At 38.5% G+C, this 14,388-nt stretch overlaps 1 protein-coding gene across 4 annotated transcripts in view; it reads left to right on the top strand.

The window, feature by feature from the left end:
* LOC136985772 (polycomb group protein Psc-like) overlaps positions 1 to 2,439 on the top strand; it is a 44,460-nt gene extending 42,021 nt beyond the window's left edge. For all 4 annotated transcript variants that reach the window (XM_067283118.1, XM_067283119.1, XM_067283121.1 and 1 more), the window contains one exon: positions 758 to 2,439. In XM_067283118.1, the coding sequence (XP_067139219.1) occupies positions 758 to 1,852 (1,095 nt within the window). In that variant the 3' untranslated portion in view covers positions 1,853 to 2,439. The remainder of the gene's footprint in view (positions 1 to 757) is intronic.
* The last annotated feature ends 11,949 nt before the right edge of the window (positions 2,440 to 14,388 follow it).

Genomic DNA, 14,388 nt, shown 5'->3' with positions numbered 1-14,388 from the left:
TAATTTATCTCGGGTCAAGTCGTTGGTAGATGCCTCTTCGGTAGAGACGATTTTATATGCACCCGCAACTTAGACCTATATACACATCTACATACATGATTTAGCAATTAATTTGTTTACAGAAATCGATTATGAAGATACCGATGTCGATCGATCAATACTTATAATTAAAAATCTGCAAGAAAACTTAAATTTAGTGGACAGATGGTGAACTCAAAATTACTGAAACGTAAGGAGGTCTGTCCTGAAACAAATGCGCAATATCTGACGGGATAGACAATTATAAAAATCGAGCGTTCTGGATAATATTAGGAGACAACGGAAGGTTGTCTCCTAATATTATCCAGAATGACGGAGCGAATTGAAAAAGAAAATGATCTTTCTGAATCTATATATTTCGTAGTCTGAAACTAATCTCACTTTTATATAACATTTCTGTAATGAAATAATGAAATATGAAAGCACTTTTATAACATATTGGCATTCTCTCGACTTGCTCTACTATTCCTTGTGCGTTTAACCTAATTATAAGCTTCTGCACATTGATGAAATTTATAGGAATCGTGTAGAAAGCACGACGTTTAAATATTCATTCGAGTGGGATTTTATAATGTATTCTGTTTTATATTGTATTTGTTACGACAGGTCTTAAGTGTGACGTGTAATCTGATGTATTTTTAAAAGAAAAGCATAAAAGAGTTGTTAGAATTAATACCGGAAGATCCTGTTGCAGTGCTAATATGTATTTGTTTTGCAGAACGGTCCCATGAAATTGTTCTACAGAATAGTGGAACGTCCCGCCAAGCGGATGAAGATGTGTTTCGCGGAAGAAGAGGAAGAGTCGAGCGACGTCAAAGCCGACTCGACCAACGACTTGGCCATGGAAGTGACCGAGGAGACGGAGGAGCGGGACAAGGCCGAAGATAAAGGCCGGACCGACAAAGAGGAGGAAGCGACGGAAGAAGCGGAAATGAAGGAGGAAGAAGAGGAACGAAAGGACCGAGTCTCGGCCGAAACGGGCGCGGAACGAGAAGAAGCGCGAGAAGCGTCCGAGGCCGAGAGCGCCGTGGACCAATCAGGAAAGTGTTCGTCGGCGGAGGGGGCCGAAGAGAAGGGGGAGAGGGTCGCAACTTCTTCTCCGGCCGTCGTCACCACGACGGACGGCCGGAGAAGGCCGAACTGTCCGACCGACCCTCTCCCAAGAAGGAGGCGGAAAAAGGAAGACGAAGCCGAGGCCACGGACGACACCGAGGCCGACAGCGGAAGAGGAAGCGACGTCGGCAGTCAGGCACGTTCCAGCTGCGACGACGACATCGGCTCTCCCGCGTCCACGGTGCCCACGCCGGAAATCGATAAATCGGCGGCGACGGTGGCTTCGCCTCCCCCCACGGCCAGTCCCGCACCCGAAGAACCGCCGCCGCCTCCGCCTCCTCCGCCACCTCCTCCCCGGGTCAAACCCGAGCCCCAGTCGCACCGAAAGTCGACGGACTCGCAGAAGGACCAGAACGGGCCCCTGGACCTGTCCACCTCTCACAGGCACGGAAGAGGCGAGCGACCCCAGCACCACCGACCTCGCCACGTGGCCAACCCGCCCGTTCTGGACAAGCACCGGCTGCCCACCTGTCTGCCGGCGCCCAAGCACCCCTGCTTCAAACTGTTGCCCACTCCCATCACCCACGGAGGCGTGTACAAGAAGCACGAGTTCGGGCGCAACCACCGGTGCAAGAGCAATCTGACCGTCATCAACCCCGACCCCAACAGTTTCCGACCGAAGATCGTCATCAAGGCTCTCGATCCTCGGCCAGAACACGCGCATAGCCATCATCACCATCATCATCACCACAGAATGTAAGCGTGGCGCAGGAGGACGCCGGGTCCCCGCGCCGAGTCCGACAGTGCAATCTCTCTGGTGTGTGTTGGTGATCGGGCGTTGACTCGATCGAGTACAAAGCGTTCGGACGCTTCGACGAAACTAGTCCCGCAGGACGAGGACTCGTCTCCTCCCGTGTTTCCGGCGTCGGCGCGTCCACGCGTAGTCGGGGGCGCTGAGTCTCGCAACTTTTATACGTTCGGGCACCTCCGGGTTTCGAATACGCGTGGCGGCGGTCGACGGGCGCCGACGTCTTTAGTTGTTATCCTTTAGATGCGTTAGGTGGGTAGGGGAGTGGCCCGCGCGGTAGACGAAGCTTTTATTCTTTTGTACTCCGTTCCGTCGCACGTTATCTCGTTGTGGTCGATCTCGAACCCGTCACGTACGTAATTCGTGGTATAAATAGTTCATCTCGTGTACAGTATACGATTGTGAGAAGTAAACTTTGTTATGGAAAATAGCTAACCCGATGCCCGTCGTTCGGGTTGTTTTTAGCCGATTATTTTTCCCCGATTTATCTTTGTACAGCAGGTTATTAAGGAACCAATAAAAATCTCTGCTTGTGTCCATCTTTGCCTCCGTTTCGTTTCTTTCTCCGCCGAAAAAAGAACCCCGTCCGTGTTTAAAACAGACGACACCACTCGCTTCCTGTAAATCTCGTAACCTACTTTCTGAACGTCGCGATAATTTAGCCTCCGAGTATTTTTAAATGAAAGTACCGTAGTATCGATAGAATTTAAAAATCTCGATAACTTATCGACAGGCGTTTTACATGTACAAACTTTACCTTGGGTCAATGGCAATTCGCAATATTAACGGGATGTTGATACGAAAAGGCGTATAAAAATGTTTAGTTTAAGAGCATTCGGTGGTTAGAAACGAAGACGGATTTGTAAATAATGATCAGGTGTTTCGATAAAAATTTAAAAACTATCCGACTCTTAAGACGGACTTTTTTCGGATGGCTCTACCTACAGTACGTAGAAGCGATCTTATCGGAATTCCGAAAACGTTAAACCAATGATTTTTCTATTTTAGCTCGCGAAACTAAAACTCCTATAGAATCTAATGAAAACCTCTATCCGTCCATATCTCATCTCCACCAAAATTCAGTTGCAAGTTTGGTAGCTGATATTTAACTTAAAAACACCACTATTTCATTAGTAAGAAACTAAATTCAAAGTACTGTACAATAGATTTCACTGATTATTTGTCTTAAAAAGCTTTAGAGTGAAGCAGTGAGCAATTATTTGCGTGCAATCAGGTAGCCAAATCCTCAAGTTTCCACACAACCTCCGGGTCCCACGAAAGTTTAGAAAGATTGAAACGAATGGTTTTTCCCGGAAAAACGGACCGACGAAAGACCCGATTTGTTTGGTTGGAAAGTCGTAAAAATAATTTACGTGCGATGACGTCAGGGTCTAATTGTTTAGGCATAAAATTTCCCCTCAATTGCCTCTGACTCGAAACGACTTTCGAAATTAAAATCGGAAACGAAAAATAAGACGACGGATTCCAAAAATCGGATCCGTTGACGCGTAGAAGTTCGGTAATTGACCCGATTTATCTGGTTCGAAAAGAGTCGGTTGAAATTTCCTTCGATATTACACTACCTCTTTGTTTCTTTATGGAAGTTGGAGTGGATAGGAGGAGCTCCCCGACAGAGAAAGAGGGTGCTTACTCACCCGGAAGTAAATTCCGAATCGAAAAGATAAGCATCGAGATCGGAAGTACAGATTCGACAACGGTGGTGGATAGGGAGTCGTTTCTAATTCCAACATGGAAAGAAACGTGGAGCAGAGGAGAATCCCTTGACCGGTGGGATGACTTCAGGCAGATGACGACGGGTCATCCAATCACCTATTTTAATTATCAAGGTCAAAAGAGACGATTGGTGGCAGCAGCGGTTGACGTTGACCGTCGCCTTCGTTTTTCCTCCAGTGTGCATCCTCTTTTAGGGGAGCCGACGTCAACTAGATTGTAGTTCGGTATCATTATCGGGATTTTTCGCCCACCAAATCCTAAAGTCAATTCTACTCTCCGGGTAAAATATTCCAAAACAAAAATAACGGGTTTTTTCCGGTTCTAGGTTTTTTCTGTTCGCTTCGTGTTTCGAAAATACTCAAATTTCGAACCGAACAGAAGGAAACATCGTTATTAGGATAGAGCCGTCGCGTGCTCTATGAATTATTTGGCGATGGAGGGAAGGCGACTCTACGTAACTTCGAAGGGGAGATTTCTAGAAACGAGGCGCTATCGGCCCGGAACTGACGTAAATTAAAGTAGAACTGGCTCGATCGAAGGGCGAATGGACGTTATAAGCCCCAAAAAGGAAAGGTGCCGCGTCTCGAATTCGTTTGGAAGGAACCGAGACGAAGAGCTCTCCGTCGGTCGAACGTCGATAGCCCGCGGATTCTGCTACAAAATTCTTATCCAGCCTTTTCTCTTCGTCCAAATATTGTCGTTTCCTTTATACGTTTCTTCCGAATTGTAACGATCGTCGGAATTGCCTGTTCCCTAATTGGTACGGAAACTCGCACAGTCTTCCCCTTTCTTTAATCAAGAATCCTTTCCGTATGGGAATAACAATCAATTCCTACCACTGTCCTTATTTCTCAATAAAAATACATCTAAAGTTATATCTGATTATTAATTAACATTATCCCAGATAAAAATATCTTGCGGATCTTTTGCTAGTGTACGGAACATGCAAAGTTTTCCTGATGTTTAATATATTTTCCGAAAAATGATTCAGTTTCTGAACGTGAGTGATTATTTTTTATTCCCCTTGATTAATTACTCATTAAATTTTGTAGTAATTTTCCGTCGGTGTCGTTATTTGTGCGATTCTTTTTGCTATCGGTAAGTAAAGACCTTTTTCACAAATCGTATTTACTTTTAAGTTGTAAATTCGAATTTTAGAGCGACTATTCACGATCTATATCTTTAGGTCTTACGAAATATCCGTCGATCGGTCCTGTAGACTTCCCCCAGGATCATTTTTATTTGTCCAGGATTAAAAAATTATTCGTTAGGCCTAACGTCGGGTTAGCTACTTATTAATTCCCGAGTTTGGCGAATAAGGAGGGGGAAGAATAAAAATTTGCCTATTGGACGGGACGACGGTTAGACAGCGGATAATTTTGCGCCAATGAGGAAGGAATTCGGCGACACTTCGACCTTATCACCCGTCTGCGTCGCCCAAAATCGAAATGGAAAAGTAATTTAGATCCGGTTCCAGTGCCCGAACCCATTAAACAATTATCACGTTATTGTTGAATCCGGTTCGAAAGTATCGTTACGTAATTACTGAAAGTGATGGAAATGCGAATTCAACGTACTTTTCCTCTTTTTAATCACCAAACAAAAGATCTTTCTACCTGTTTCAGTTCGCATAATTTGTCTTCCCCAAATTCCAAATAAGGATTTCAGATATCCGAAAAATTCCTTTTCCAGTTTGTCCATTTCAAAATGATCCGAAACGGTTCGATCGAAGACACTTTTATCTCGGACTAAATTAAAGCGCGACCAGTGTAAATTCGGAGACTAAATTAAGGACGAAGTGGCTTTGTCCCCTCGAAGAGACGAGGGGAGAAGATCACCGGGTCGGGAAGTAACGGTGGTCGGTCTTCCCCGCATTCGATTTCTTTGGTGTTCCTCTTCCCGTTTCCTTTCTTCCGTTCGCACCGCACTAATTCTTTGAATTCTTAGCTCTTTAAATCCATTTCCAGATCTTTTACTTTGGACATCTTTTAATAAAGTTATTCATTCTTTACTTAACATCTTACGATTACTCGGAACCAGTCTGGCTTTATCCGGTTGGAATTTCCACTTCCGATTCGTCAATAAAAAGTCGAACGATTACTTCAAAATTAGATAAAATAAGTCGCTTCCGTCTTAACGATTCACGTTCCGACAAAGTTCTCCAGGCGATCCAAAATGTGCTTTTCCGGATTCCGGACGCCTTTCTTCATTTTGTTCAGGTAGTGACTTCGTTTCAATTTTCTCTCCAGAATCCTGTTAAGAGATTCAAAAATGTTCTGCAAATTCCCCGAGCCTTCAAGGATGGAGAAACGGAGAACGAAGATCGGTTCCAGCGAGGATTGATCAAATCTGTCGCGGTTATGGTTCCGATTTTAGTGGTGGAGTGTATAGAAACGAGGGTTAAATGTTTGAGGTTAGAAGCGGATTAAAAGGAGATTACCGGATGCCCAACGAGAGAAGTCTTTTTTCCTAAATCAAGTCGGTTTGCTACGTGCAAAGAGATATCTCTGTTCGTTCCTTTGCTTTTGTAATGAAATGTTAAAATCGCCGTCTGTTAATTTTGTGGTCATTGGAACGACGGGAAAAATGGACAGAAGTGACCTGGATTCAACTTACGAATTAACTTATCTATTATTAATTGTTCTCTGTGAAAGATAATTAAAAGAGGTCGCCTGGCAACAGATCGAAGGAGCGAGGCCGAATTCCAAAGTTATCGCGATGTGTAGAAGTTGAATCCGATAAATCTTTGATAAGAAATACAGTATTTAAAAACCTTTCGAGGACGATCAGGTTTCCACCAGTTAATAATAAAAGCATATCGTTTATGTTAGTGGGAGGAGGAAGAAGGGCGATTTCTAGAGTTCGAACTTCGACCTTAATTATCGGGCGAAGGGACTACACCACAGAGAGACGTTTATGACAGGCGCGGAGGAAGCCCTGAGTAAAAAGCGTCGAACGGGTCGGTAGGCGTATCCGTAGACCCGCGGCCTCGTCCAATAACTATCCCCCTTCGGGCGTAAACCTATCGGGCGTATCGACTATCGAACCGTCATCGACGCTTTTAAATCGTTCCCCCCGACGTTAACCCTCCCGAATGACGCGTGGAAGAGCGCGTGCCCATGAGACATCGTCCGCTTCCGTCGCCTCCACCCCACGATTAGCTAAAGGAAACTCCGCGATTGTCGATTGTACTGTCGGGTTTCTACAACAATGGATAAATTTAGTGAAGAACGTCGCGATCGTCGATTGAGACGTGGAAAGGATCCTACGTTTTGTGCGAACGACACCCGAGAACACCGAAAACCTTGTGTCATTCGGAAAAAGAAAGGAAGCAAAAAGGAAACTCGATTTTTTGCTGTAGAAAACGAATAAGTAACTAGGCCTAATCGAAGAAGAGAATAAAAGTTTTGTTTGATTCTCCCTGTTGTTATACATCACCCACTTACCGGGGAATAGTCACGACGATTTGTTACATACTCCGAACAGAAACAATTACAAACTGGTCTGGAAAGAACGAGTGACCTCGACGGTCATTATCCGTTCGGTTGGAGTATCCTCCAACCCAACGGATAAAACAACAGAACGAATTAATTTGTTAACAGTCTGAATCCAGCGACGAAAGTCCCCGAAGGAGCCAAACGACGAAATCCTCCTCCTTCACCTTCTTTTTAATCTGGAAATGAAAACTCGCATTCGACTAGAGAGATGCCGAAACGATAAATTTGAAGTTAAAGTTGTGTCCTGTTAAGCATTCTTCAAAATGTACGCAAGAACGGAATGTAAATAACGTTTAAGTGAAGTAAGACACGATCCCCGAATAAGGAATCCTGGATATTTATAGTGATGCTGTCTATAATATCGCTTTCATTTTTCGACAGTTTTCATAAAATTTGAATAAATAAATCGGGTTTTACTTACTATTTCAAGAGTTAGTCAACGGAAATTGGCGGTTTTATTACGAATCCGAACAATTATATCTACACTTTATGCGGGATGATCTTTTTCCCAAATTAGCTGTTCTCTTATTATGAAGTTTTATTTAGGCTATTTATTTATTTTTTGGATTGGTTCGTCTAATAACTACGTCACTCGAAACGTTGGACGTATCATTATAGAAATAAAATTATACACACCTTCTTTTTTATGTTCGATGTCAAAATAAGACATCGATGGAAGTGACGGTTTCGATTATTAAATCGAATCGGGTAATAATCGGTTGCCAAAAAAGGGCTTCTTAAAATTTCTCTTAAGGACGAATGGAAACGATTGTTACGTGTAAATAGGATAAAAGAATGGGCGAAAAATAAGTCGTAAAAGAAAAAGACAGTAGATATACCAGAAGTTATGCTTCTTTATAACGTAGGGATCTTAATTCGAGGAGCCAAGGAGTCTGGATGAATTTCGGAAACCTTGAATTCTCGTGGGAAAAATTACATCTTTATTTTCATTGATATTTAAGGAATACTTATGTTTCCTTCGATTACTAATTTAGGAAACAAACCCCGGTTGTATTAGCAGTAACCGCGACTTTGTCACCCATCCAAATCACAGATATTTTCATATCACGATACTATCGTAGATATCCCGAAATATCCGGATTTATCACTACTTCGAACTTACTATCATAAGTGCTCTACTCTACACGTATTATCGTAATCCCACGTGTGTTATTTTATGTGTTTAACAGCATTATTCCGCGGAGAGGGTCCACACTGCCAAGGAAGGATTCGTGGCACAAAATGGTTACGGCCACGATTAGTTAAATACAAAAAAGAAATCCTAATTCGTAATAAAGAAAATTATTTTAGGAATGTGTTTTATTTATTAAGTAAAATAATCCAAATAAATTTAATTCGATATTCATTGAATGAAAAAGATGATAATATTCGTAATGACTCAAAAATATAGATATAGGCCTAAGTTTTGATTAACATTTTAAAATCATTTAGAAAAATCTATAAAATTAGAAAAAAAACTTAAAGTTACTTCATTGAGGAATTCTCCGAAATAAATTATCTTCGTGTAAAAAAAAAAAAAAAAAATTCCCAATGTGACGAATGAAAGTCGAGAGAATTAGTGCGGGGGTTAACCCGAGTGACGTCGACGTCTTTGACATTTTATTTCAAATTAGCAACGCTTTCCGCGGAAAAAAATGTTATCAAACTAAAGCACAAATGTCACCTTACAACGTCTGATATGGGTCCAACGCGTAGGCCGCATGCGTTAAATTCCTGCCACACTTTCTCTAGCACATTTTTGTCGATCCGGGCCATAACGGTTGCGACGCGTTTTCGCAACTCTTGCCAAGCTACGACGTTGTTTTGACTAACACAGTATGTTTTTTTCCCCCATTGAAAATGAATTACATTGAAAATAAATTTTAATAAAATTCCGGCTTCCGCTTTAATTGATAAATTATCTTTAGTGATGAGAACCGACAGAGAGAGAGAGAGAGAGAGAGAGAGAGAGAGAGAGAGACAATTAAAATTTTCGTTTTATAACCGACGGGTGATTCCCAGCCGTTTAAATTTTGGATAAAATCTTCTTCTAAATAAGTTATACGCTTATTTACTTCTAAAATTAGGCTAAAAATTCGATTTTGTGGAAACAAAAAGTAGTTAAAGACTTCGACGGATTTATTCGAAGGGATATTTATTTGAACAGGGATGAGAATGACAACCACGAGTATTAATAATCAGGTAACGCGTTAAATATAGATTAAATAATTCGAATTTACTAAATTGTTGATAAGTCTACTACTAAAGACTACGAAATTATTCTAACAAATGCGTCATAGTCAAAAGCCAAGCATTCTCCGGTTGATAAACCTGCAAAATCTTTGAACGTTCACGAAGAAACTCGCGCAATTTCGTAGATTAAACTTCAATAAAGACCGAGTAAAACCAAATTTTTGAAGATTTTTTTCTTGTCTAACTTTAATAGACAAATGTCAAAAGTGTTGCTTAGAGCTTAATTGTATAGCCACACCATTTCGCCAGGTAATAGCCTATAAAGATAGGTCATTGTCTAGATAAAAGGTCGATGCTTTTACGCCTTTCGCGGCTCTACGTAAAAATATAATAAGGGATAAAAGAATGATAACTATAGATGAAACTGTAGTTTACCTTATTAGTAGACTTATTTATCGATTCTAGACAGATTAAGCTAGAAATTATGTACTAAAGGATTTACTTCTGAAATTTTTATATCTAGATTTGGATCCTGTCGAATGAAATTTTGACATGCTACAAAATTAATGGTTGTCAAATTGGCGGAGAAGAAACATCTGTCTGTGTGACGATCTTGTCAGGATTCTCAAAACATATCGTTAATTAAATGTTACTAGGCCTATATTGAAAATATAACAATTTCAAATTAGGCCTAGAAAAAATCATTTTGTTAACTTCTATAATTGTTACAAATTACTTCCTTTTGATATCTTTCGTTCCGTTTTTACTGGCTGTAACACGTAAAATAACGGAAGGAGGGACGAAACCCGTCAATTTTAGGGTGGATCGTAGCATAAATATAATTTGTTTTCTTGAATAAAAGTAAATTCAGACTAAAATATTCTTATAAACATTTTCTAATTACGAATTTTTCTAAGAAAAATTTCAATTCGAATGTGGCTGATCTACTAATGCACATTTCACTAATAAAAACCGGTTGCGTAGAGTTACAGATATACAGACATAAGATATTATATTAGTGGATTATATATTAATACCTAATACTGTATAATCAATAATTGTAAAGCAAACATTATTTTGTTTGGCATAGAGAACACGTTAATAAACAGACCATTAAACAATTCTCTTTTCCCTTTAAAAGTCTAACGATCCATTATTTCTCCAATTGGTTTCGCAATGGTTTCGGATAACGATTTTATTTTAAAATAATATTTTTGTCAAAAAGTAGTTGCTGCCTATCCACTTAACTAATCTCGTAAATTCCTTAGATTACGTACGAATAAAATGGCAGACGTTATTCCTGTGCTTCGTTCTATCACCAAACACCTCTAAAATAAATGTGTTTAGAACTTTTTCTTTCTTCAAACTGGGAAAAATCGAGTTATTTGTATTTAGTTAATTAATGGTGATATCATCGACGGCTACACGTTCGCTTCGTTAGTATTAATTTGACATACAGAGCATAACCATTAGCGATTCCAGAAATCTTTAGACGGAGAGGAATAAAGAAAACAATATGTCTTACAAACTTTACGCTACCTGAAGAACCCTGCTTTAATCGGGATGCAGCTGCAACCCCTAAATCCACCCCTGCGCATAACTAGACTTATTCGACCAATAGGATAAACGGCATTGGACGTCGAATGTATAAATCTAACTTGTAAGTGTCGATAAAGACTCGTTCGCCGTTATGTAGTTTCATTGTTTGATATAAAATTTGAAATGGAGCTCAATCTTAAGGATAGGAAAGATTTCCAACGATCGTCCTTTCCTCCCACTTCTACACACGATCACATAATATAGAAGTGATAGGAAAGAACGGATTTTCGCGGCGATGTTTGCGCTAAATTAGTTGGAAAATTGAAAGATTTCTTCTCGACGCAACAGTTACGTATTGTTTTATGCGTCGCTTTAAATTGTCTGGATTTGACGATTTAAACTGAAAGATCTTTTCGAACCGGCGATCGTAAAATACGCTTTTATAGGACCAGATCAAAAGCTCTAGTTCAGAACTTCCTCTGTAGATTTATTACTTCGATAGTTTGTAAGTCTCTCGTTAACTTTTATTCGTGAATTAACAATTGTTAATTGATGTTACAGGTTAAATAAAAAGTAAGAAAAATAATGCAAGTTTTTATTTAGTTCTTTACGTTTATGAAATTACTTTTGCTTTAATTTAAATTGGTACACACGACAGACGTTTCGTAGAAAACACGTTCACTTAACAAATTAACTAGGATTAGCTGTAGGCTAATTATTTAAATTATTATTAAGAAATTTTAATTAGTTAAAAAACTGAACTATTACGAGTAGGCCTATCTATTTTTAATTTATAAAATAATGTATAAATTCTCATTTTTATCGAATTGGCGGGACTATTTAGAGATTAGAATAAGTAAATTTTTGTGAGAATTTTGGCCAATGACTCGGGTTCGACGTCGACGCACTCGGGGGCATTGTAGAGATTCCATTACGGAAATGAGAGCGTCCACGTTATATATCTGATTACGGTGGTTGTTATTCGCGGCAGGAAAAGGAAGGGAGAGAGGCCCGGTTTGGGGAAGTGCACGAGACGGGATTTGGCGACCAATCGCTCAAAGAAAGGCAGCGTGGGTGATCTTTTCGCGTAATGATTCCTTCCTCGACCACAAATCTCTCCCAATCGTCTTGCCTGTCGCCAATTGGTTCCGCCATTTTACTCGACCCCACGTTCTCTCTCTCCTTCACTACTTTGTATTTTACAAATCGCCTAATTAGCTAAATGTCGAATCGACGGGAGACTTTCTCCTCCTATCCTCGAAAAAGGTTCGGTAATTACAAATTTTACACTGAAAAGTATCGAAATCTTTCATTAAAATTCGTAAATCAAATTCGAGTTTTTAAAAATTAATTAACGAGTAACGTCTGCTTTGCACGTCAATTGCACTAGAATAAATTTTACAAGTTATCCAACGTTATTCTTTTTAAATAATAAGTTTACTTTAAAATAAAAGAATGGAAGAAAACAGCCAGTACCTAATTATTAGAGGCTTGCATTAAAGAGAACGAGAAGTCGATTGGACAGTGATAGGTGTTCCAGGAAATTAATTAATAACTTTTTTAAACTAGAAACAAATGTAAATTATAAAGTTGTGGATTAATTTTATAGAAAAAAAAGGAAAATTATTTTCTCAGGACGATCTGTTAGCTAATAAATGTGACAAATAAAAAATATTTTAAACGAAGTGAGTCAACTAACGGATTATTTTATTAAGTGTCGTTTATCATTGACCATGATGTTAATATTTTATAAACAAGTAAATGAATGCTTCTATAAAAAAATTACTTATTTTTGAATTTTTTTGCATTTACAAGCGAATAGACCCGGTTTCTTGGAACCGAAACTCTACTAGTATTTTCCTACTTTAAGCACTCGACCGTAATCTTCAACGGATGATGATAAAATATACAAGTCATTAGAATATATTTTGCATTATTTGCCTCTTTGAACGTCTTAAGAAATGATATTTTTATACGCCAGTAAAATATTTAGAGAAGTTTAACTGCGTACAGTCAATAAAGTCTAATTTATAAATAAGTTATAATAAAAATTGTAAATTGTAGTGCGCTCCTTAGCATTCTCGTACAAAGGTAGTAATACCAAGGACAAATTGCTCGTACACTTCGTTAAATAATCTGGTTTGAAATAGTTAATGTATCATTCTAAGTGTTAAGCAACGTTGTATGAGTTAAGGACGAAGAAAGAAAGGAGGGAGAAAGAAGCTCTGCCAGTCTTAGTGAAAGAAGACGTTGTGTAACCTCTCGAACGGAAGAAAGGGAAAAGCCAAAGGATCAACGACCATTCACAATGACATTCGGTACAAGAACAATGACTAGAACGACGTAGAGTTGATGAACTTTCGGTTTATTAAAAGGCTAAACCACTTACAATATGACTAACCCAAGGTCAAATTCGATCTAAATATAGAAGGAGGTTAGAGTTTACCACTGGAATACTTTAATACCGTAATTTGACAGTGAGATAATTATTATAATAAAATTAATTAGATTTTTCGTTAGACACAATTAGTAACGAGATACGAACGTAAAATCGGATCAATTTTAAGAAAACTAAACGAAAGTGGAAAGATATTGAGATTATTTTTTAAAATTATAATTGTTATTAGCATATTTTGAACATAATTTTATTTTTTAATGAATAAGTTATAACTTTATATTTAAATAATATATTTAGCAAAATTATAAGAGCACGTAGAAGCTAAATAGTGTTTTGAGTTATCTTATACGGAATATAATGGAACGATACGACTTATAAAAGCATAAATTACTGGAGTAGAAGAGGATTTTATAAGTCTTAGGTTTAACCAGCTTGTAAAAATTTAACCGTAATTATAAATAAACAAAATACAAAAAAGTTGTGAAGTTCAAATTTTTCTGTTAGTAAAAATATAAACAGTTGAAAGGAATTTAAGCACTGAAAGCGCTTAGTCATTTATTGAAGAAAAGAGTGAAGTCTATGACACGCTATGATCAACTTAGGCTCATATTTTATTCTATTCACGAAGTCATTCGGGGCAAGAAAAATATACACTCTTCGTTTGAAGTTATAGCAATGCTTTCGTTTTTGTTCGTTCTTTAATTTCGAAGTGGTAAATACGTCGATATATTCGTCTACGAACTGCAATTCCGTTTTCCAATAATTATAATTGCGTTTATTCGAGTAATGATGACATAAAACTCATTTTGGAAATGAAAGTTATCGAAAATTAATAATAAATACGATAATAATAATTTATAAATTGTTTCTATTTTGAGAAGTTTACGTTAAAATTGACATTAGACAATTAAAAGCATTTTCTTTTATTTTTGGTAAGATAATTCATTAAAATTTCACAAAAAGAAAAATTCATTTCACTGAGAATTTTTTTCTTACTTACATTACAATTAACAAGTAATTACTCTGGTTTGTTTACTTTTCTTTGTATTGTTTAAATTATTAAATAAATTCAATCATCTTCGGTAATAGTTCAGCAAATGATTCCAAAAAAAATTTTCAGATGATTT

Source organism: Centruroides vittatus, unplaced genomic scaffold, assembly GCF_030686945.1.
Source record: "Centruroides vittatus isolate TY-2023 unplaced genomic scaffold, ASM3068694v2 contig_979, whole genome shotgun sequence".
In the NCBI taxonomy this organism is placed as follows: domain Eukaryota; kingdom Metazoa; phylum Arthropoda; class Arachnida; order Scorpiones; family Buthidae; genus Centruroides; species Centruroides vittatus.
Note: the sequence above shows the minus strand (reverse complement) of the source record. Positions and strands in the feature narration are given on the sequence as shown.